The sequence below is a fragment of the Ustilago hordei genome (genome assembly GCF_900519145.1).
Source record: "Ustilago hordei strain Uho2 genome assembly, contig: UHO2_contig_03, whole genome shotgun sequence".
Lineage (NCBI taxonomy): Eukaryota > Fungi > Basidiomycota > Ustilaginomycetes > Ustilaginales > Ustilaginaceae > Ustilago > Ustilago hordei.
In genome coordinates, this window is record NW_024545288.1 from 2,418,643 (window position 1) to 2,439,849 (window position 21,207).

General features: G+C 53.4%; 8 protein-coding genes across 8 annotated transcripts; 4 read left to right on the forward strand and 4 right to left on the reverse strand.

Moving 5' to 3' along the window:
- Positions 1-3,306: 3,306 nt before the first annotated feature.
- Positions 3,307-5,598, forward strand: UHO2_02316 (uncharacterized protein; the record flags this gene model as incomplete). The annotated part of the gene is made up of 1 exon (XM_041559753.1): positions 3,307-5,598. One exon carries the CDS (start codon positions 3,307-3,309, stop codon positions 5,596-5,598), a length of 2,292 nt encoding a protein of 763 aa, XP_041415687.1.
- A 296-nt stretch (positions 5,599-5,894) lies between these two features.
- Positions 5,895-7,583, reverse strand: UHO2_02317 (uncharacterized protein; the record flags this gene model as incomplete). The annotated part of the gene is made up of 1 exon (XM_041559754.1): positions 5,895-7,583. One exon carries the CDS (start codon positions 7,581-7,583, stop codon positions 5,895-5,897), a length of 1,689 nt encoding a protein of 562 aa, XP_041415688.1.
- A 2,248-nt stretch (positions 7,584-9,831) lies between these two features.
- UHO2_02318 (uncharacterized protein) lies at positions 9,832-11,361 on the forward strand (the record flags this gene model as incomplete). The annotated part of the gene is made up of 1 exon (XM_041559755.1): positions 9,832-11,361. The coding sequence occupies one exon, from the start codon at positions 9,832-9,834 to the stop codon at positions 11,359-11,361; it is 1,530 nt and encodes a 509-aa protein (XP_041415689.1).
- Positions 11,362-12,011: 650 nt separating this feature from the next.
- On the reverse strand, positions 12,012-12,905 carry UHO2_02319 (putative succinate dehydrogenase [ubiquinone] iron-sulfur protein, mitochondrial precursor; the record flags this gene model as incomplete). Its single annotated transcript, XM_041559756.1, has 1 exon — positions 12,012-12,905. One exon carries the CDS (start codon positions 12,903-12,905, stop codon positions 12,012-12,014), a length of 894 nt encoding a protein of 297 aa, XP_041415690.1.
- An 835-nt stretch (positions 12,906-13,740) lies between these two features.
- Positions 13,741-14,903, forward strand: UHO2_02320 (uncharacterized protein; the record flags this gene model as incomplete). The annotated part of the gene is made up of 2 exons (XM_041559757.1): positions 13,741-14,669; positions 14,750-14,903. 2 exons carry the CDS (start codon positions 13,741-13,743, stop codon positions 14,901-14,903), a joined length of 1,083 nt encoding a protein of 360 aa, XP_041415691.1.
- An 84-nt stretch (positions 14,904-14,987) lies between these two features.
- On the reverse strand, positions 14,988-17,034 carry UHO2_02321 (uncharacterized protein; the record flags this gene model as incomplete). The annotated part of the gene is made up of 2 exons (XM_041559758.1): positions 14,988-15,054; positions 15,143-17,034. 2 exons carry the CDS (start codon positions 17,032-17,034, stop codon positions 14,988-14,990), a joined length of 1,959 nt encoding a protein of 652 aa, XP_041415692.1.
- Positions 17,035-17,430: 396 nt separating this feature from the next.
- Positions 17,431-18,313, reverse strand: UHO2_02322 (uncharacterized protein; the record flags this gene model as incomplete). Its single annotated transcript, XM_041559759.1, has 2 exons — positions 17,431-17,867; positions 17,950-18,313. The coding sequence occupies 2 exons, from the start codon at positions 18,311-18,313 to the stop codon at positions 17,431-17,433; spliced, it is 801 nt and encodes a 266-aa protein (XP_041415693.1).
- Positions 18,314-19,017: 704 nt separating this feature from the next.
- On the forward strand, positions 19,018-19,350 carry UHO2_02323 (uncharacterized protein; the record flags this gene model as incomplete). Its single annotated transcript, XM_041559760.1, has 1 exon — positions 19,018-19,350. One exon carries the CDS (start codon positions 19,018-19,020, stop codon positions 19,348-19,350), a length of 333 nt encoding a protein of 110 aa, XP_041415694.1.
- Between the last annotated feature and the right edge of the window lie 1,857 nt (positions 19,351-21,207).

Sequence of the window (21,207 nt, forward strand, 5' to 3'; positions counted from 1 at the left end):
TTTCAGGAGCGCGACCGCTGACACAGAGCACCTTGTATTCGGGCTCATGGTTGCCTGTGCACTTACCAACGATGGCTTCTACTTTGAACTTGAGCTCTTCATCTCGCAGTGGTGGCTCCGCTAGTAAAAGGGAGCGCTGTGAGAGCGAACTTGTCTTGGCTGCTTCGAGCATTGAGACATGGAAGACGTCGTGGACTCTTGAGGTTTGCAGGCAGAGTGATGTGATACACCCTCCTGCCAATTCGTTCCTTGATTGGATATGGACCTGCAAACCTAGTGTCCAGTTTGGGAGTGGGTCTCCTTGTCTTCCAGTTCTTGCGGTTAATGTAGACTAGATCGCCGACGTTGAACTGGATGTCTTTGCGCTTGTGATTGTACTGATCCACCGTCTGGCGTTGAGCAACCCAGATCTGCTCCTGGAGGTACTTGTGACATTGGTCGCGCGCCCGAAACCCGAAATCTGCTGAATGAGCCTGTTCTGGCTCAAGTCAGTAAGATGTGTCGAGTGAGCTCTTTCTGAGCGACCTTGGGTGAATTGCGTCGAGTGACTGTTTTCCAACAAGCAGGGTGAGCAGGAATCCTCGCAAAACATGTTGAAAGCCGATTCGCAGGAGCTCACAATCCTCGAAGCCGCAAGCTACACTCGCCGCAATCTCGCATTGCGTCTTCTCATCTGTGAGCTGCAGCCCAAGTCGCAGGATATTTTCTTCTGCAGGTGTGTGTTTGCCGGTTACCAGCGTGCCATCTTACCATAAAGGACAGCCTCGACCCTTATTTTTGGGTGTTGTCCCGTAACTCTGCCTAGACGGCTCTGATGCCACCTTGAACGCCCCCTTTCCGCTCATCTGCAACACCCTTGTTTCTTGGACCTTCGCTTAAGATGTACAGTGCATACGTCCCTTGTCTGATTGATGGATTGATTGTTTGATTGCTTGGTGGAAGAATGAATGAATGAATGAGTGAATGAATGGACGTCCCTTGCCGCCCCTCCCGCCTGCCTGCACACTCGCACACTCGCTCACTAGCTCTTCCTCATCTCTTTCGGTGTCCACACCGCTGTGACGGTGCCGCTCACTATTTGCCTTTTTCCTGGTTAGCTGGAATCAGTGTGCCGTGCCAATAGCCTTCTAGCAGCAGAAGCATCACACCCAGCGTAATCCCACGTCCCACCCAAGTGATAGCTTAGTGCTATCCTCAATCTTGGCTATGTGTTCCGAGCGCTGCATGTGTGCAACATACTACGCCGCTATTGCGTCCTCCTTGTCTTTCTCCTTCAAGATTGACGTAGCTACTCCACCTGCTCCTGATTCTACTCCTCTGCCTGCCTCGTACTCTCAGGATGCTACCCGACCGTTTGGCTCACCTCTGACTTCCGCTATCCCCCTTCTCTGCTCCTTTGCTTCGACGCCCTTCCGCTCCACCTTTCCCTCTGCTCCCCATCTCTACTCCTCTCTAGCCGACTAGCTTTGCAGCCTTCGTCCGCACTTATTTGCAGGTTCATTGACAGCACCCGGGTTTGAGCTTCTGTCGCTTCCGTCTGCATTTTGGATGCTCAGCTGCTCAGATTGCCATGCCATGCAGCGAATCGCCTTGTCCACTGAACTGACCCCGACATTCGGCCATACCAAGAAGCACTCCTCAAGCCCCTGTTCGGAATGAGCCAGACACTGTGTTCAGGTCTGCAGCCCTCCGACTTCCCTTCCCAAGATCACCAGTAGAACGCTTGCTCTCTCGCCATCACCATCATCACCACCACCAATCCCTTCTCCACCTCTCCTACTACGACTTGTCAACCATCGGACCCTTTCGGCACGCCTGCTTTCACCGCCTCCCTCTTCTTTTCTTCCTCCAACCCGAAGCGGAGCTTCGAGCACATGCAACTTGCGCTATCCGGTCGCTTCGTATAGCTTGACTGTATCGATCACGCTCAGCTCTTGCAACCTCAATCTCGACTTCATACATCTAACGTCGATTGCTCTTTCACAGCCTAGTCCAGCCCTCCTTTCGAGTTCATTTATAGGCTGTCCTTGGGCATTCTCACAGCTCTTGCAGCACCCGCACCGCCCTTGCTCTCCACTTCTGCGGGCGCGCTTCGGTCATATCGCCATCCCACCTTGTCTCCTGCATCCTCGAAAGAACGCGTGCCAGCCCATTAAGCACTTACGAAGCTTTCTGCCCGCCCAGTCTGGCCTCTGCAAGGGTGCCGCCAACCCACTCCTCAGCCCTACGGAAACCAGTCTCCTCCTCGCCGTCTGAAACCTGCCTCTAGACTTTTGCACCTCATCTGCCTGCAGCTACCTTTGATCTGCCACCCGCTATCTGCAGCTCGGCGCCGGACAGCCTTCATCTTGATCCCACGAGGTATTAATTACATGCGACAAGTCAGCATCGGCAGTCTACTTGCGCCCTCTTCATTAGTGGATATGACCTACGGCAGAGCTACGGGAAGTATTGTCTCGACATCACAGTGCATTTCTTGAACGTTCGGTGTCAAGAAACTTCAGCAACAGCTTCTTCGTTCATTCTTGAAAGCCACTGTGCCGGCGGTGAAAGCGCCGCCACCTCTTTACTTCGAGCTCAGAGCCCTTTCCCCCTCTGCAGCTGCTTAAAGCGTCGTCTTGCGTCACTTCATATCCACCCGCCCTCCTTCGCAGCCCATACTTACGGCGCAGCGCCACTTCCGTGGGTGAAGCGGCCTTCTTACGCCCGCACTGTCTGCCCGCATCATTGCCGCACTCCAGCGTCATTTGGTAGGCTACGTGCTTACGGCTGCAGAAGCTGCGACGCAGAACTTTCTTTGGCACACGTCGACTCTCTGTATAAGAAGCCGGAACCGTGCTCAGAACTTGGCGGGCGCTCCTCTATCCTCCCGTCACTGTCCCCTGCTCCCCTGCTCCCCTGCTCCCCTGCTCCCCTGCTCCCCTGCTCCCCCCCCTCCTCTCTTCATTCGGTCACTCCTCCCTAGTCCCTTCCCCCTTTTCAACCATCCTTTCCCCCTGACATCTCCCTTTTCAACCGTTGGTCGCTCTTTCTTTATTGCCTGTACTCTGCCCTTGCTTTACTTCACCAGATCCTGTGTTTCGACGTACGGCCACTTTTCATTGCTTTAGGTCGCACTCTGTTGCTCCAACTCATCACTTCAACGCTGTCTTCGAAGAGGATTAGTCCACCAAAGCCTTCCAGTCCATTCCTCGGGTTTCGTACATGCATCATCGCTTCCTCGCTCATACTCAGCTTTAGCCGCAGAGATATCTCTACGCTCGCAAGGGCAATCAGGCTGCCTCTTTGTCCTGTACCTTCTTGGCTATGTCGGACATGCCCGCTAGAACCTTTAGCGAGGCTGATCGACAACAGCAAGCTCACTCCCAGCATCGTTCGACTTCCCAAACATGGTCTCCAAACGTCGACACTCCTTCTGCTACCAGCCCTGCTTCCGCAGCATCGAAACGCTTTGCTGCTGCCGGCCCATCCTCACCTCGAACACCTATCAAAAGACCATGGGAGTCCCCTCCACAGCGATACACCAGTGCCGTTGGCCAGGAATCCGCCGAGGAGGATGAACTCAGTGATGAAACTTCGAATGCCTCGCTCGATAGCCGCAATCCACTGCAGGACCGTCGCCTCGCCATGTCCAAGCGCAAAGACACCAAAGCCGTTCCTAGTGCACCGAGCCCCAAAAGATCCAAACGGGCGGACGCGGAGACGTCACCTGCAGCAAGGTCACGTTCTGGTCATATGGATCCAAAAGAAGCTCGAAGCCGGTCATCATCGCCAAGAACGCGCGTCTCAGCACCCTCTGCTGACCGTCCAGACCCAACAGAAGATTCAAACCGGCCATCTGAACGTGTACTGGCAATGGACGAGATCGACACGTTCCTCGACTTGATCTATAAGCATCACCCAGAGGCTATGACAGCTGAAAACATGCGACAAAGTGTCGAAGCTCTCTACAGCGACTGGGAGGAGTACTGTGCCCGTCGTCAAGTGCCAGTCAAGTTGGCAAAGAAGCCTCTGATGGACGAGTACCACAAGATCTTCCACGGTGTCTATGGTCCCGAGCATCAAGCCAAGGCGAGATCCATCGCACACGAGCTCTCACAACGATCGGCCAAAGCTTCTGCGGCTGAGGATGCCGGCGACGATCGATCCACTCACCGACGAGACAGCTCGAGTCGACGTAGCCTGACGCGTTCATCGACTGACGAAGATAGCGACGACGAAGACGCCGGCGCTGGCGATGCAGCGACGGGTGGCGATGCTGATGCTCCAAGTGCCCCACCGCAAGGCAGCAAGAAGAAGGCCGATGCAGACGAAGCGGCGTCATCGAAAAAGTCCAACATCGCTCAAGTCGGTCGCAATGGCCTTGCTGTGCTTCCTCCAGGTCTCTTTGACATTCTACGCAACCATCTTCGCGACGATATCCTCTCGAGCATCATGCCGTCCGTGCGCAACGATCTCACCGAGCAGACGCGCGAGCTCTTCTTACAGAATCAGGATCTCTTCGGTCGCATCAAGGAGATGGAAGACCGCATCCGGAATCAAGATCTCTGGATCCGACACCTGCTATCTCGAGACCCTGCCGATCTGACTACGTCGCCAGTTGGAGCTCACATGGGCGCTACTGGCCTCGCAAGCGCAAGTGTTGAGCCGGCTGCTGCAAAGGCTCGTCCGTTCTCGGCTTCTGCGAGGGATCCAGCGAGCCTCGACAGGCAACCTCGTCACGGACCTTCCTCGTCGGAGAGCGAGTTGGCTGGTGGAGCACCTTCAGGCGACTACTTTGTTGGAGCTGGACCCATGTCTCCCCGTCATCCACCGCGAAACGAAGCAAGGCAGTTCGCGCAGCAGGGCATGCCGGCTCCTCATCCATGGGATGGACGGTCGGCTGCTCCGGGCTCAGGTCCCAGCGTCTCGTCTAATGTCTTTGGTGCTGGCCGATGGGAAGCTGACGTCCCTCCTCAAAGTACATACAGGGATCGTCCGCCTCACAAACGTCGGTCTTCACACACATCCGAAGCAGCTCGCAGGCCCACCTCGTGGCAAGGTGAGCCACAAGGTGGTCGAGCTCAGCGACCACACCAACATTTCGGCGAGCGGCATGAGTTGCTAGAGGGTCGTTACGAGCCTCCTGCAGGCCAACAATCCAACGAACCTCGAATGTCTTTCAGCGAGCGTCGTCGGCTGAGTGCCTTCAGCAGTAGTGGTGGACCCAGTGGACCACGAGGCGGCGCAATTGCACCGACTCCCCTGTCCACCGGGCCAGGTGGCATGCACGAAGAGTTCCGTCGACCTGGACCTCCGATGCACATGCGAGATTCGGCCATGTCGCCCGCCGAGCCTGCTTATAACACTCGTAGACCGCATCTAGGAATGCCGATCAGCCACTCCGAGCAATACCTTGGCCATCCGGAGCCGAACAAGGCGCCCTTGCCACCCAGGACAGTAGGTGCTGGTGTGTCTCCAGAGATCCAAAAGAACAAAAGGGGTCGACCAAGCAAAGCAGAGATGGCAAGTTCAAGGGTGGACCCGAGTCAGATTGGTCGAGGAACTTTCGGTGGCAGTTCGCATCCTGCGTCGCAGCCTAGACCCTACCTGTCGTGATCGAGCTTGTCATCGATTGTCCTAATCTCGAGCTCCGCCTGATTTGGTCGTCATCTTACCTTCCGTATCACACTTCATTTTTGTACTTGTGTTCACTTGTCAAAATCCCCAAAATACCCCCTTCTTCCTCCTTCAAGCTTCGGTAGACAGCTTGCATCACGCGGCCCTTTAATCAATATCCACCTAATGTGTACATTTTCTACTTAACGATTACTATATTAGGACTGTGATGTCTTTCTACAGGAGAAGCCAATGAGCTACTTGACAAATGTGAAAGGAAAGGAAGGGCTTGGCGATTAACCAGAGCAAACGGGAAGTGTGGTATTGTTTTCCCTGGTGAAGGCAAGGATGTGATCGTTGATCACACGATGCGTGAAACCGACCTCGCAGTAAACAAAATAGTAGATCCATTTCCTGCGGAAGACCTCGACCTCCTTCTGCTTCTGTGCTTCGGGCAATCTGCTGATCTCGTTGTGGTCTCGAAGGAGAGCTGGCCTAATGACTTTGTCAAAATTGGCTTCGAAACGATTCTTCCATTCTCGCAAAGTCCTCGCGTAGTGAGGACCGATGCTGACGAGGGTATCGAGGATGAGGTTTCCGTTGGAGCCGTCGGTGGCACCGTTGACGAGCGAGGTGACGGAAGGAAGAACACCACCAGGGAAGATCCACTTCTTGATGAAATCGACGCCCTTGTAGTAAGCCTCTGCACGATTTTCAGGCATAGTGATGCACTGGAAGACTGCGACACCGCCGTTGCGCTTCAACACGCGGTCGACGCAGCTGAAGTAGGTGGGCAGGAACTCGATTCCGACAGCTTCGAGCATTTCGATCGAGCAAACGCGGTCGAAGCTGTCGGTCCAGCTAGCGGGGAAGTCGCGATAGTCCATAAGGTGAACTTTGATCTTGAATTCCATTTTTGCTGCGGCAATGCGTTGCTCGGCAAGTGCCTTCTGCTCGACGGATAGAGTGACACTGTCGACTTTGCAACCGGTCGTACGGACTGCTTCCATGGCAAACGAACCCCAACCGGTACCGATTTCGAGAACACGGTCGCCAGGGCGGATGTTGGCAAGCTTGATAATGAGCCGTAACTTGTTCTTTTGCGCTTCTTCGAGCTCATCGTATTCAGTGGCTCCACCTTCTGTCTCCGAGGGAGGTGTGGGGAGATCGCCTGACCTGTCCACTGTGGTCGAGTTGCTCTTCGCCGAGGCAGTAGCAGATGGATCAGCAGTGAGCCCGAGAGGCTTAAAGACGCCATTGGCAGCCCCAGCGTTCACATGGACGTTCGCCGCAGTGCCCAACGCCGCCCGAGTCTTCTGGTTGAGCTGGTTAAGCAAGGGACCAGAAACGTCGGCATCGAGAGTATCGAACACGGCACACGAGTAGGTCATGTCCTTGCTCAAGAAGGCCTTGTACATGGTGTTGCTGATATCGTAGTGAGCGCCAATGTTGCGCAAACTGCCGACCTTGGTGTTGGCGTAGCGCTTGTTGAGGATGGTCTGGGCGGAAGAGATGAGAGAGCTGGCAAAACTGATGCTTTCCAAGTTGCTCAAACTAGCGCGGTTGAGGATGAACAGGTCAAAACAGGCAGCAAGATCGGGTGTGTCAACATCGCCAATCATGTAGGCTTCGGCGAAACCCAAATCGGCACCGAAAAACATGCGAGTCCAGAAGGATTCGTTCCTGACAATGATGATAGCATGAGGAGCTTTGGCGGAGTTGTTGGCGAGTTCAGCGCTGGCAGCAGCAACAGATTTGGACTTGTTCGAAGCAACAGAGGGCTCATGGTTGTGCTGCTTGCTCTTGACGAGTGTGGGGTCGCCGAAGCGGTGAACTTGGCCGTCTTGGGTACGGAGCTCGAGTTGGCCGACAGTGAGCTTGAAGAAGAGCGAGAGGATGGAAGAACGAGCGATAGCAGCTGTTGGGCGAGCGAGAGGTGCAAGCAGCGCCTGCGGAGCCGGGATGGATGAAAAGAGACTCGACATTTCTATAGGATCCGATCGGTGACTTCTACTACCAGTGTTTCTAACAGTGTGCAAATTGGAGAGGAGAAGATGCGAATAGGCCAATACGAACGGGAGTCGTCGATGGAGGAGGACCGGGGAGAAGTAGGAGGGTACGGCCACGTCGAGGCGGCTGATGGAGAGGTTGCAAGTGGGACCGACGAGGTGAATTGAAGGGGACAAATGAATCTAATGGATGGTGGTGGCAGTCGAAAGCCGGATGGGAAGGAGAGGGCTGGCCGGAAGTTAGGGTATGAGTGGGACAAGGACCGGTGAGCTCTGAGGGATGGGTATATGATGAAAGTGGACTGTGACCAGCGAAGCAGCAAAGCGGAAGCAGATGGAAATGAAGGATCAAGCCTCCAGCACAGGCAGGCAAACAAGTCAACTTCGGTAGGCCAGAGACTGAAATTGCCGCGGATGAGTGGAAGAACTGTCTCACGCAATCAAACCCTTTAAGTTTCCTGAACTACGGTGGGGCTTGGGAGAAGGCTGGAAGGAAGGGAGGAGAAGTGGATAAGTTAAAAGACAAGTCCGACAGCCGAGGAGCAAGAGCAGAAGAGGCGGGCAGGGGATGAAGTAAGGACCAAGGAGAACATGCGATTCCACAGCATCTGAAAGGTTGGGCAAGAAGGAAAGCTGAATTCGTTCGAGTGGAGTGCTGGATGCGGTAAACGACAAGCAACTGCGGATCCTGCTCCGCTTCCATGAGCTGCACGTTGGCTCAAGCTCAGGCTCATAGAGACTCATGCTTTTTCCCCTTGCAAAATGTCTTGTATGCGGTGCAAGACACAAAACATACATGCTACGACTAGGCGGGCTTAGAAGTGATTCTGTGAATGGTGAATAGGTGAGAAGGGGAGACCAAGATTAGATGAGACAGGGCTCGGCTAAATGGGCAGGCAGACAATGGACGCGCAAAATGGATTGACGCTCGAGAAAGGTGAGATGTGGCTACAAGAGGAGAAGAGGCTGGCACTAACGATGACGGGAGTCGGATCGGATGGAATAGTTACAGTAGAGTGAGAAAACGCCGGACAAGAGTAGTCTGGATTGTTGAGGGTAGAGATGAAGAGCTTGAACTGCAGCAGCCTGCATAGAGCGACAAGAAAGCAGCTGTCCCCGCTACGCTATGATGTCAACTTGCGCTTCCTTCCACGAGCACTTTTGACATTTGCTTACAGCTCTCATCATCACGTTCTTAATCAAGTGACAATCGCGCGACAAGCACGTTCTGGAGGGGATGATTCGCGAAGATGGATGGCGACGCCTCGCAAAGCTAGATGGGGACAGAAGATTAGGTTTCAGGCACTTGACAAGGCTCCACGTTGGAAGTGTATCAGGCCGATAGATTGATCTGCAGGCTTAAGTGAAGCCTTTTGGCAACACGACAGTCGTAACGATCGTCAGGCGCGTCGCATCTGCAACCGAAAAAAAGCTCGTGCATTTTTGCCTCCACTCTGGCAGAGCTGTCTTCAGATTCCGGTAATTCGATATCGCCCAAGGGGAAGTGTTACACCATCTACGGGTAACAGCTTTGTCTGCTTCCCGATGATCCAATCTTGATCCCCACCGTTTGAGCTAAAATTAGGCGAGCGCGTCGGCGAGGTCCAAAAGGTTAGGCCGAAATGGAACCTTTTTGATTCTCTCGCGTAAATGCCCTACTCTATACCAAATCATTTTCCGACCGTTGACACGCTTTGACCATAGGGTGACGTTGCAATGGCCGGAGGCCACTACGATCACGTATAAGCGATCAGAGGTGGAAGTAGGGAGGAGAGGGCATATGTGATACCATAATGTCCAGGGCCATGTAGGTGCGATAGGATCGTCTTTGCAGCTGACGGGAGGACAAAGTCGAATTCATCGAGTGGATGAGAGGGTAGAAGTCGACAGCACAATGTCTCCTGGATAGAAAAATAAATAAAAATAAAAATGAAATCGCGGCAAGAAAAATATGGAACGTGTTAATAATAAATGACAGCGGAAGAATTGATCTCAGAAAGAAGGCACAACACGCATGCCACCACAGTGCCAGTCTACTCTGCAACACCGCCACGCGCGGCGCCCTTGTTTGACGAACGAATCTAACACTTTGCTTGCCGCCTGTCGCTTTCCTCTCCATTGGGCTCGCACTGTGTTGGCCACCCTAACCCTTTTGCTCTCACGCTCTGCTTGCTACATCGCATGCCTCATCCATTCGACATTGCCCAGATCCACCACAGCACCCATGTCGGCACCAACTTTGACATCGCGCTCGCGTAAAGCTTGGCTACCAGTCCTCCTCATCGCCAACCTTGTCATCACCATAGTGACCTTTATTGCTGCCTGCGTCCATTACAATTCCTTCACCACTCTTTTTTTGTACTTGACCCTACTCGTCGTCGCCTTTCCTCTCCTCTCCCTTTCGCTCTTGCTGGTCAAGTCCAATTCATACAACTACAAGCTCCAGCTGCTCGAGTTTACTCCCAACTCAACGCCCCTGTCGGAGCAGGCATCTTTCTTCTCCTCTAGCATCGTCAGTCGCAGTCCAAGCCCTCCACCGGTCACGACTGCATCAACAACCACGAGTGCGAGGAGAAGGCGATCGTGTCGTCCGGCTCGCCTAGAGACTGCCGCCAAATGTGCTCAGTACCTCTTTGCTGTCATCTGGTTTCTCGCCATCGTTGAGTGGATCTTCTTCCGCCCCATCTTCCCTTCTGGTTCCGGCTCAGATCTCGACGATGTGACGTCTCTCATCAAAGCCTCCATGCCAGCTAGTTTGGCGTCTCGACAACCATTCAAGGTCTTCATCGCCTCGAACCTCTACAACAACCAAGAGATCTTGCCGACATACATGTCTTCACTCAAGAAGCTCATCAATCATCTTGGACCAGACAATGTCTTTGTTTCGATCTATGAATCACATTCAACCGACCAAACCAAGCCCATGCTAGCCCAACTCGAGACGGATCTTGCTCACATGCATGTCCCGCGTCGCATCCTCTCCGATGATCAAGCTGTCCGAATGAACAAGTCTTCCGCTGTTCAGGATCGCATCGAATTCCTTGCTGGCGTCAGAAACGTTGCTATGCAACCTCTCCTTGACCACAACAGCGCTGAAAAGTTCAGCCATGTGCTTTGGGTCAACGACATCATCTTGAGTGCTCAAGATGCCCTTCAGCTGCTTCAAACCAACAATGCACATTATGACCAGGCATGTGCCATGGATTTCATTGGCAACGGCCTCTACGACACTTGGGTTACCAGAGATGCTGAAGCCAAAACACTCAAACGTACATGGCCTTACTTCAAGCGCACGCAGGATATTGAGGCTATGCGAGAAGGCAGACCTTTCGAGGTCAACTCGTGCTGGAACGGTATCACTGCATTCGATGCAAAGTGGTTCTATCCCTCTTCGTCCTTTTCTTCCCTCAAGACCGATGAGGAAGGACCAGTGACTCTGCCTCTCAAGTTCCGATCCTCGCCCACATGCGTCTCTTCAGAGTGTCAGCTGGTATCGTACGACATTCATCGAGCCTCGCAACCGGCTCGACCTGTCATCCTGATCAACCCGGCCGTCAAGGTAGCCTACACGCACAGACACTACTTTTTGTACAACAGTCTCATTCCTTCGCCTCTTGTTAGGACTTGGAGGATCGTGTGGCGCGACTGGATCGGGTACAGGCTGTTTGGCTGGGTCAGTGAGGGCAGTAGGTGGGAGAATGGGTGTAGGGCTGAGCAGAAGAGTTGGGCCAAGGCGCCATTGAATTCATTGTAGAGCAGTCTTTGTCGCCGTGTAGGAATAGCATAAGAACTCTTTCCTGGACATTGTCTTTCGCGCGATATGACTGTGAGAGCGAGCGTGATGACGAGCAAGCTTTGTGCTACTGCTCCTCGTGTAAAACAAGCTTGTCAGCGGCTGAGACAGGACCACACCATGACGGGCCGGCGTTCTGAAGAGCTTGCTAACTTGCTAGCGGTAGGCCCGTCGTATCGTCCCACGATATGCCTTATGGGGCTTCAATCTAAGCTCATTCGGCAGTGCGAGTGGACAGCCTCACGCACCTGAGGAAAGTAAGGTGGAAGAGCTACGACAGTCAATGCTCGCCACACGGTGCTCAGCAGAACAAACCGACATCGCCGAGCCTCCAAGGTCCAGAAACAACAGTGTCTTCACGCGAACTGAGAGAATCGAATCAACAAGCATGTCTCGGAACGGAGCCGACGCTACACGGACCAAGTCTCATGATATCGAGACTTGGGAACTCAACTCGTCGGCAAAGCGCAGGGAAGCAGTGGCGAAGCGAAGCAACTCAAGCTCAGAGGAACTCAGACACTCTACAGGCTTAAAAATAACATGTCAAATGCAAATTACTTGATATTGAAAAGACGAAACGGATTAATCATGTGCAAAGGCTGTGTTGAAGCTTACGACGAGGCCATGATAGGACGCTCGGAAGCCTTGGGTGCACCGACCGCCATGTCCTTCTTGATCTGAGCAATGGCCTTGGCGGGGTTGAGATTCTTAGGGCAGGTCCTGGAGCAGTTCATGATGGTGTGGCAACGGTAGAGCGAGAAGGTGTTCTCCAACTTCTGTCTTCGCTCCTCACCAAAGTCATCACGAGAGTCGGCCATCCATCGGTAAGCCTGCATCAACACGGCAGGACCAAGATACTCGTCCTGGTTCCACCAGTACGATGGGCAGGATGTGGAGCAGCATGCGCAAAGAATGCACTCGTAGAGACCATCAAGACGACGACGCTCTTCGGGCGACTGCAAGTGCTCACCCTCAGAAGGAACGTTCTTGGACTTGAGGAAAGGCTCGATGGATCGATACTGCTTGTAGAACTGAGTCAAGTCAGGAACAAGGTCCTTGACGATGTACATGTGTGGGAGGGGGTAGATCTTGGTGTCGTTAGCCTTGTCGATACGGCAGAGGCAGGCAAGGGTGTTGACACCGTCAATGTTCATAGCGCATGAACCGCAAATACCCTCTCGGCACGAACGACGAAAGGTCAAGGTAGGGTCGATCTCGTTCTTGATCTTGATCAAAGCGTCGAGCACCATTGGTCCGGTCTGGTTGAGGTCCAAGGTGTATGACTGAAGACGAGGCTTCTCTGATGGCTTGTCGGGGTTCCATCGGTAGATCTTGAACTGCTTCAAGTGCTGAGGTTTGCCAGAGCTGCCGACGTTGCTGTCGTTGGTGGGCGTGGCAAGACGTGCGGCCGCTGTTGTCGAGAAGGCGGCGGTGGCTCGCGAAGAGCTCGCAATCGTAGGTCGGATGACGGCACGAAGACCGCTGCTGACGTTGAATAGCGACATGATTGCGGTTGTGTGTAGTGATGATATGTGACGTCGGAGGTGGTAGAAAGCTAAGGTATACCAAGATGGCGAGAACGGTAAAAGTCAAATTGGTTAGAGCGCACACACACACCGCGCCAGTGAATGCTTGTCCGTCGTCGCTGCCTACTCACCCTCTCACCCTCTCACCCTCTCACGCTCTGACTGTGATTTCTGCTTTGTGCGGGGACGGACTTGCTCGCCGTCTCACTCACTCGAGGCATAGACAGAGAGTCGCTGAATTGTGCGCCTTTTGGGTTCGCTAGCTGGACGATTGCTGATTACCAAAACACCCTCGCAAAGCGCTGTTCCCTCTCAAGGCGGCCTGTATCGGATTTTCCCTTGAATTTCCACTACAAAATTGAGAGAGCCAGAGAGTGGCAAGCGCGCAATGGATAGAAATAACACTTGCACAGCAGCAGTTCAATTCAAAGGAGCAAAGCGGCCCAATCAGAAACGACTCGATTTCAAAGCCAACACGCGCCACTGTAAGCGAACAAGCCCGCGCTTTTTGCTGTGGAATATTCCTTCCGCCCGGCCATTCCGCTGACATAACCGCCTGACCCTTGTCGCATTTTCAATGTGCTGCCGTTTCCTGCCGATTGAAAGCTCACCTTTGTTAGATCTCCTCTACGGGCAGCCCGACTTGATCCGCTACTTTCATTTATGTGATACGGTCGATTCAACAACGTTGGGCAATATCTCGGATCTCGGTCAACTCCACATCTCATGTTCAGCCGATTCACTTGCTTCACTTTTCGAAGCAGCCTTCTGATCATTCTAGCTTTTGCAACCGCCCGCCGCTCAGCACGTCACGATGTCGGACTCTGCCGTCGAAGGCAGGAAGTCAAGGAGTGACTCTCGACCGGTTGAGCGAGACGAAGGCGCATCATCATCCTCGCGCCGCGAATCGAGTTCGAAACATGGCAACAGACACAGCAGGGATCGAGAAGTAGAACACCAGGAAAGAAGGTCGCATTCCCACCGTGACGACCGCGATCGGGACCGACACAGAGACGGTAGGTCAAATCGACATCGCGAAAGGGGGACGAACGGGACATCTGGCTCTCGTCGACACAAAGAAGATGCAGATGACAGGCGTCGCTCCAACTCCTACTTAAAACGACATCGCGACGGCGAAGATCGAGATGCAAGGAAAAGTTCGAGGCACCGTGATGACAAGAAGCGCGCGTCACGCTATCACCAAGATGATCAGTCACATCGCCACTCCTGTTCATCTAAACACCGCCATCGTGAGGAACGAACACCTCGTGGAGGCTCGTCTCGCGACCACCGCCGCTCTAGATCACGGTCACCTCTTCCGCTAGCTTCCTCATCCACAAGTCGACTCCCTTCTCCACCACGCTCACGTCGATCACCTCATTCACCAGCACCACCAGCAGAAGAGGAAGAAGAAGAAACAGCAGAAGATGGCGACGCACCCAACTTCGCTCCTTCAGGCCTTCTCGCCGCAGAGTCCAACACAGTCAACGGTGTAGTCCTCAAGTATCACGAACCACCTGAAGCACGCAAGCCCAAGTCACCCTGGCGCCTCTATTGCTTCAAAGATGGCAAGGAGCAGCAAGTGCTACATCTTGCTTCGCAGTCTGCGTATCTACTCGGTCGGGATCGCACTGTGGTAGACATCCCGCTTGATCACGAGTCGTGCTCAAAGCAGCACGCCGTGCTTCAGTTCCGACAGACCATCACAACCAACGAGTTCGGCGACAAGAAGAAACGCATCCAGTAAGTATCGGCATGAGTGTCAAAAACGCCATCAAAAATGAAATTGTAGCATGCTGACAAGCTCGCGTCCTTCACTGCAGACCATTCTTGATAGATCTCGAATCGAGCAACGGCTCGTATGTCAACGAGAACGAGATCCCTATTTCAAGATACTACCAACTCAGAACCGGAGATACTCTCACTTTTGGTGCCAGCACCAGAGAATATGTTTTGCTTGACGAATCATCAGCATAGACGCACACGCCAGTCACAATCTACAACATGGAGCGAATGGTATCGTTTAATCAGAGCATTGAGTAGTCGGACGGCCTGAGATGGCTACATTGCCTCGACGTAGTTCGAAGGGAAGATAGCCGTGCGCCCGTTCTTGACGCCTTCGCACCATCTGCGAACAGGAAACATGAAACAAGCGGAAGTGGTGGTGAGCTTTTCTGTCGAAAGGACGCTTTTTTGCCATGTGACAATCTACTTACCCGTCTGCATAGCTGAATCCAGTTGCGCTGAGTTCAATCTGTTCGCCTTCTGTCAGCGAGTGTTCATCCGCTCCTTGCGCCGTGTACTCGTACAGCGCCTTGACAAACTGTCCACTACCTTGTGCAACGCTCGTCGGGACGTAGCCTGTATCTTGCGTCGCTGTTATTGATGCTGCTGCGGGAGAGTCGCCGAATTCGCAGTATGATATCGGAACCAGGCCTTCTCTTGAACCGGCGCGAACCTTGATCCACCCAGTGCCGTCAACATCGTCTTCGAGCAGTTCCACTTTCTCTCCTTCTGCGACACTTAATTCGTGCGGACTGGACGCTTCGAATGCGAACGCTACTTTACCTGTCGTCGTGCTCTGAGACATGGCTGGTGCGGCCGAGGATAATGCAGCAGCGCTGGTGGCGGTAGAGTTGCTTCGACCCAAGCCACCCGAAAGCAGAGCACTTGACCTGTTTGGTCGACTGAAAGTCGACGATGTCCTCGGTGATCCCAGCCCACCAGAGGGAGCAGCTTTACATTCAGCCGGGACTTTCATCTCGCACTTCTGATGCACAGTGTATCCACAAGGCTTGCACACCGAGCCTTTACTCGCCAACCCCCAAATCTTGTCTCCGCAGTAGTGGCATGATGTCGGAATACCAAAAGATGCTGGCTTGAAGCGATGTGGCCTTGTTCGACCCTGGTTCTGCCCAATCGTTGCGATGATGGTCTCGACTTCGGCGTGGAGGTTGTGGAGTTCGATCTCAAAGCCAAAGAGCGCACGGGTGGACTCGAAGAGATCATTCATCACTTCGTCAGGGTTGCCGAGTTCCTGCTGCTTCTGATATGTGTCTCGAAGCTTGTTCAGCCCGTCGACCTCTTTGGCTTTGGCTTCGACAAGAGGTTCGAGTTCGGCGATCCGACAGCGGCATCGAAGGAGGCGATTCTGGAGGAACGTGACAGCAGAAGGCTCAGTCGACACCTCGGCTGTGTCGAAGAAGCCAACACAGGGCTCAAAGGACCAGCCGCTTGGTTCTTGCCATCGTTGCTGATTATGATCGGCAAAGAGCTTTTGGTCTTTGGTTGGGTCTACCGTTGAAGCCCTTGCTTCCAGATCGTGATGCTTTTTGGCAACACGCTCGTGATGTGCTGCAATAGCAGACTGCGCCTTTGATGTAGCGAGTGCGAATCGATGCGTGGATAGAGTCCAAAGGGACTGAAGGCTATTCTGGACTGCAGGCAGATAGTGTCGATAGAAGCGCTGCTTGGCGCTGTTGGAGACGGAAATCTGGATCAGATAGCTGTTCTTGCCATTCCACATGTCCATTTCCGCCGCTTGGAAAGCCTTTGCTGCTCGATCCGCATGCTTGTCGCCTGCCTCGGCCTTCTCACGCTTCTGGCGCTGCGAATCGAGCTCGTGACATAGCTCATCGTACTTGGACTTTGCCTTGTCTTTGTCGGAGTACGTCTTCTCGCGGTCGGACAGCAATTTGCTGGCGTACGAAGTGTGCTTCTTGCGAAGCTCCTCTCTCGTCTTTGTGCTGGTAATCATCTTGTTCGAAAGACCATCCAAGGTGGCGGCAAGATTATTATGTTCCGCAGCAGTGGCATCGTGTGTCGAGTAGAGATCGGTGATGTGAGTTGCGAGCGTGGATTGAGCATACTTCCATTCGATAGTGGGTGTGGGTCCTACCGAGATCTCTTGGTCTCGCTTAACTTTCTTTTCGCGATACTTGCGCACAAGTGCTCGGAGCTTGGCAGCATAGTCTCGCTCCAAAGCAGCTCGCTCGGCCAAGAAGGATGCGACGTCGGTCTCGAGGGAGAGCTGTGCCGAGAGCGCAGCTGCGACGGTCGGCAGCTGGTCGGGTAGCTGATGACCGAAGTCGATCGCTGCGTCTGTCATGGTGGCCTGTATGCCATGCGATGACGGTGCGTAGAGTGGTGATAGGCTGAATGATGATGATGATGGTAGAAGCAATTGTGCTGAAGTTGAGTAGTACAAAGACACGCAGCAAGCCAAGACCAACACCCGCTTCACTTCACTTGGCTTGTGCGAGTGCCAAGTGCATTGCAAAGTGGAGGCTGTGCATGCATGCACGCGAACGACATCACATCCCAAACTCCGACGCAAGCCCGCTCACATTCACCTCAGGTCACACCTCGGGCGTTCGAAGCTGTCTAACAGTCCTTCGCTACGGTAGCTGCGTAGACAATCAGGGTCAAGTTTGATTGCATGCTGCGAGAGATGAAGGAATGATGGAACGAGGCTCGGATAGGTATAATGGAGCTTTCTCAAGGCTTAGGCGTTTGCAACGGCCTTGTCTTCGACTGATCGCGACATTGCGAGACCGTCGTTGTGGGGAGTTTCAGGCAGCTTCGAGGAGCCTCTCGACTCTTTGCGAGCTGCAACCGACCTCTTGACCAACCGAGAGGCTTCGACAAGCCAAGATACTGCATACAGTCCAATCTGTACCCCAACATCGATCTTCTCGTCACTCAGCAAATATTCAGTGCCTTTGCGATCCTCGATACCTTCCAGCTTGGCCATTCCCGGTAACGCCACTGCTGTGAAAGCGAGAAGCATTGTCCAAAATGCCAAAATCGTCGAGCTGACTGCCCCGAGGTCTGGGGTGCGAAGGTGCATAAGGACGAGGACGATCAAGATGCCTGCCAAGTTGAAAGGGAGCAGTCCGGCGCCACGGTCTGCCAGTACCAATCTTACAAACTGAAGAATGTCTGAAGTGGGAACGACAAAAGAGGGTGTCTGTCAGTGTAAGGGTGCCTGTGTACTTGCAAACGTAAGGTCTGGAAAACTTACTCATGAGCAACGCCGCAACAACCAGAAGCATGTATATGACATCCAAGGCTGTGCGCCATCTGGAATGCCGTCCGCTGAACTTGTGTTCGTTTCGGTATGTCGATGATCTGTAATTGATCAACCTTGACGAGCAAATTGAGCTCGACCTGGTGCGTCTCAGGCTCAGCGCTAGCAACGGTAGAAGAACGAGCAGCAACACCCACGTTGCTAGTGGCTCGAGTACAACATCGTTGAAGCACGTCGTAGTGATGCCTCGAGGCTTGTTCCAAGCAAAGCTAAACCTGTTGTCGTATCGCAGGCCGCACAGATCACGATGGACCTTGGGCGGGTCGCGATTCACCGTAGCAGAGTTTGTGTTACCCATGTTCCTAACCCTAAGACTTGGGCGAACGGAAAAGTGTAGAATTTTGATGGTGGTAAGAGACACAGAGCTGTTCACACAGGGGCGCAAGGTGTCTAAGTACGATCCGGTGAGTGTACCTAGCCACAGGTTGAACACCCGTATGACGGAGAATGTCACAGTGCTGAAGGGCAAATCCCGCTCTCGGCAACTATGTAGACAGAACGCAGCTTGCAGATCATTCCCGCAAAAGTGAATACTGCCCCCTTCCGGACCCTAGCCAGGAAGCGCCGATGAGCGCATTCGGAGCGAATCTCTGCAATGAACGGGCCCTATGGAAAAGGCTTGACCGTCCTCCGTCATGGCCGTATTGCCTCATCTTGTCCACGGCTTGCGGCGAGGCTTGAAATGGCATGACTTTCAGGCCAGGTGATGCCGCTGCATGGCTCGCTTAGCATCTTCCAAACTCTCGCTCAAAGTTCAAGCCGCCGGCTTTTGCTTTTTCGGCGGCTCGAGTCCCAAAACAGAAGAAGCTGTGTGAGTGTTAGCTCTAACATTTGTGCTGGTAGAATAATGATGTGGAGTAAGCAGGTTATTGGTTCGGATGTCGGAACTGAAAGGGGCGAGAAGAACACAACTAACTTATTTTGCCTCGTTCCATAAGTCTTGACATCAACAAGCCCCCAACGACCTCTCAAAGTACACCCTACCTCTTCGGCTCCGTTAGAATGCTTGGAACTGTCACAAGGACGGCACGTGCTGACCTCAAATCGAGCCAGCTCACTTTGGAGCACTTCCTTATGCGATCCCGCACCCTCTCTCTGTACCGCAAGTACCTTCGGGCCACAAGAGACATTCCGAATCCTCTCGCACGATGGGAGACCATTCAATTCTTCCGAGACGACGTTCAACGCTTCCAAAATGAGACAGACCTAGAAAGGATCAAGGACCTTCTCATGCAGGGTCATCGCTTCCTCAAACAGATGCAGGGCCAGATGACTCTCGCAGGCGCTTCGTCCGACGGTGTAGCCAACAAGCTTCGAGGCACACGGCAGCTCTAGTTCTTCAATCCTAGACTTCGCTCCCCGAGTAACACTACGATCATTGGTATCATTCGCATCTAAGGAGGCATCGTTTACAGGGACGTACATTCATGCTATGTTTGCATCTACGGATCGGTGACTCTCTAGCCTCCTCCACGGTCTCCGCTGTTTGTCCCTTGGCGACTTGCTTCTCCTCGGCCCGCTGTTTGGCGACCTTCTTCAGATTCATCCATTTGATTAAGAAAGATGGAAGAATGGTGACCAGAGTCAGTGCGAACGCAAGGTACCACACGTGTCGCAGCGCTGCGTTGAAAGTCTTGATCACCTCGTTCAGCACATCTTCTCCGGAGCCTCAGACGGCTTTTCGAATTTCAGCAGCATCCGACTTTGCAAGCTGGCTCGCACGGTCGCGAAGAGCTGAGATCTGTTCGAGGCCTTTGACGAGACAATTGGAGAGGAGGTTCTCGGCTGCTGCAACAAACACAGCACTCCCCATCTCTCGTGCAAAAAAGATGAGCCCCGATTCCGAGCGGTATGTCCGCCTGCGGAAGTGCAGCTTGTACAGCCATCGACGCACCAGTCATGCCGAATCCCATACCAACCCCCTACAAAATCTGGTAGCCAACCCATTGTGCTTCAGGCGTTGCAGCAGACCAGGTGGAGATCAGCCCTGCACCGATTGCGCCGATGATGGGTGGAGCCAGCAACGGAGGTACATAGTCGTCCGTCCTCTCTGTCACCACACCAGCAAAGATGCTGGCCACAACGAAAGGAATGATCGATGCAAGCGTATGGTAGCTGCTCTGGATTGCTTCGACACCTTGCACCATCTGAAACTTGACAGGCACGTAGTAGAAAATGACCGTCATCGAAGCTGCAAAGAACCACATGTACCCGAAGGACCCGAGCACCGTCCTCTCGGCAAACACTTTCGGCAGAAGGAGCGCACGATCTTGCATGTACGTCTACCAACCAATGAAAGCAAATAGAGTCACCGCAAACACAACAAGCAAAGCAATCACACGTGGTGTGTTCCATGAGCTTGTTGCCGACAGCGACGAAGCTTGACCTCCCCACTGCAGCGCCAGCACGAGAGAGATGACGCTTGTTAAGTTTACACAGAGCTGATTGGTCCCGGTTGTTAATCGAGGGTCCGGACCCAATTTGGCGTCACGTTTGAGTGCGATCGAGACATTTGAACGGTACGTACATCTGGCAGCGATATTTCGAACATGCCCACGCCAGATCCAGCAGTCTCGTCAAGTTCGCTCGACATCACGCTCGCATCTGGATCGAAAAAGTGCGAGTCCCTGAGCATCTCAACCAGCGAAAGCCCGAGAACGAATTCGAGATCATCCGACTATGTACGGTGCAGGTCGAAGAGATCAATCAGCACGCTCTTCGCTAATGCTCAGTATTTGCGCTACCAGTGGTACACGTATTCGCAACCGCCGTTCTTCTCCTTTGTGGTTTTGCTGGATTTGCTCCGACGTCACACAACAGGGCCTGGACCGCGATCGAAGGTAGCGCTGTCATTTGGCTACTGGATCTGCACAACAAGAAGCAGACGAACGATGCAAACGACTCTCCCAGCTCTCAGCCCAACGTTCACATAGATCCGAAGAGCAAAGACGACAGGTTCAAGCTGCAAATTCGCGGGAGCATGCTCGTCGCTCTGATGGTAGCAGCATGGGAGAGGCGATCAGAAGCTTTGGCCTCTTCGGACAAGAATGGACTTGCCCCTTCCAACCCCCATTGTGACGGCTATGCGGTCCATGGTCGCGGGTTCTCGCTTACCTGCGCACCCATATGCTCCGCTGCATCCCATTCAACAGGATATTTCGAATCGTTCCTCCGTGCTTTCTCATACGGATA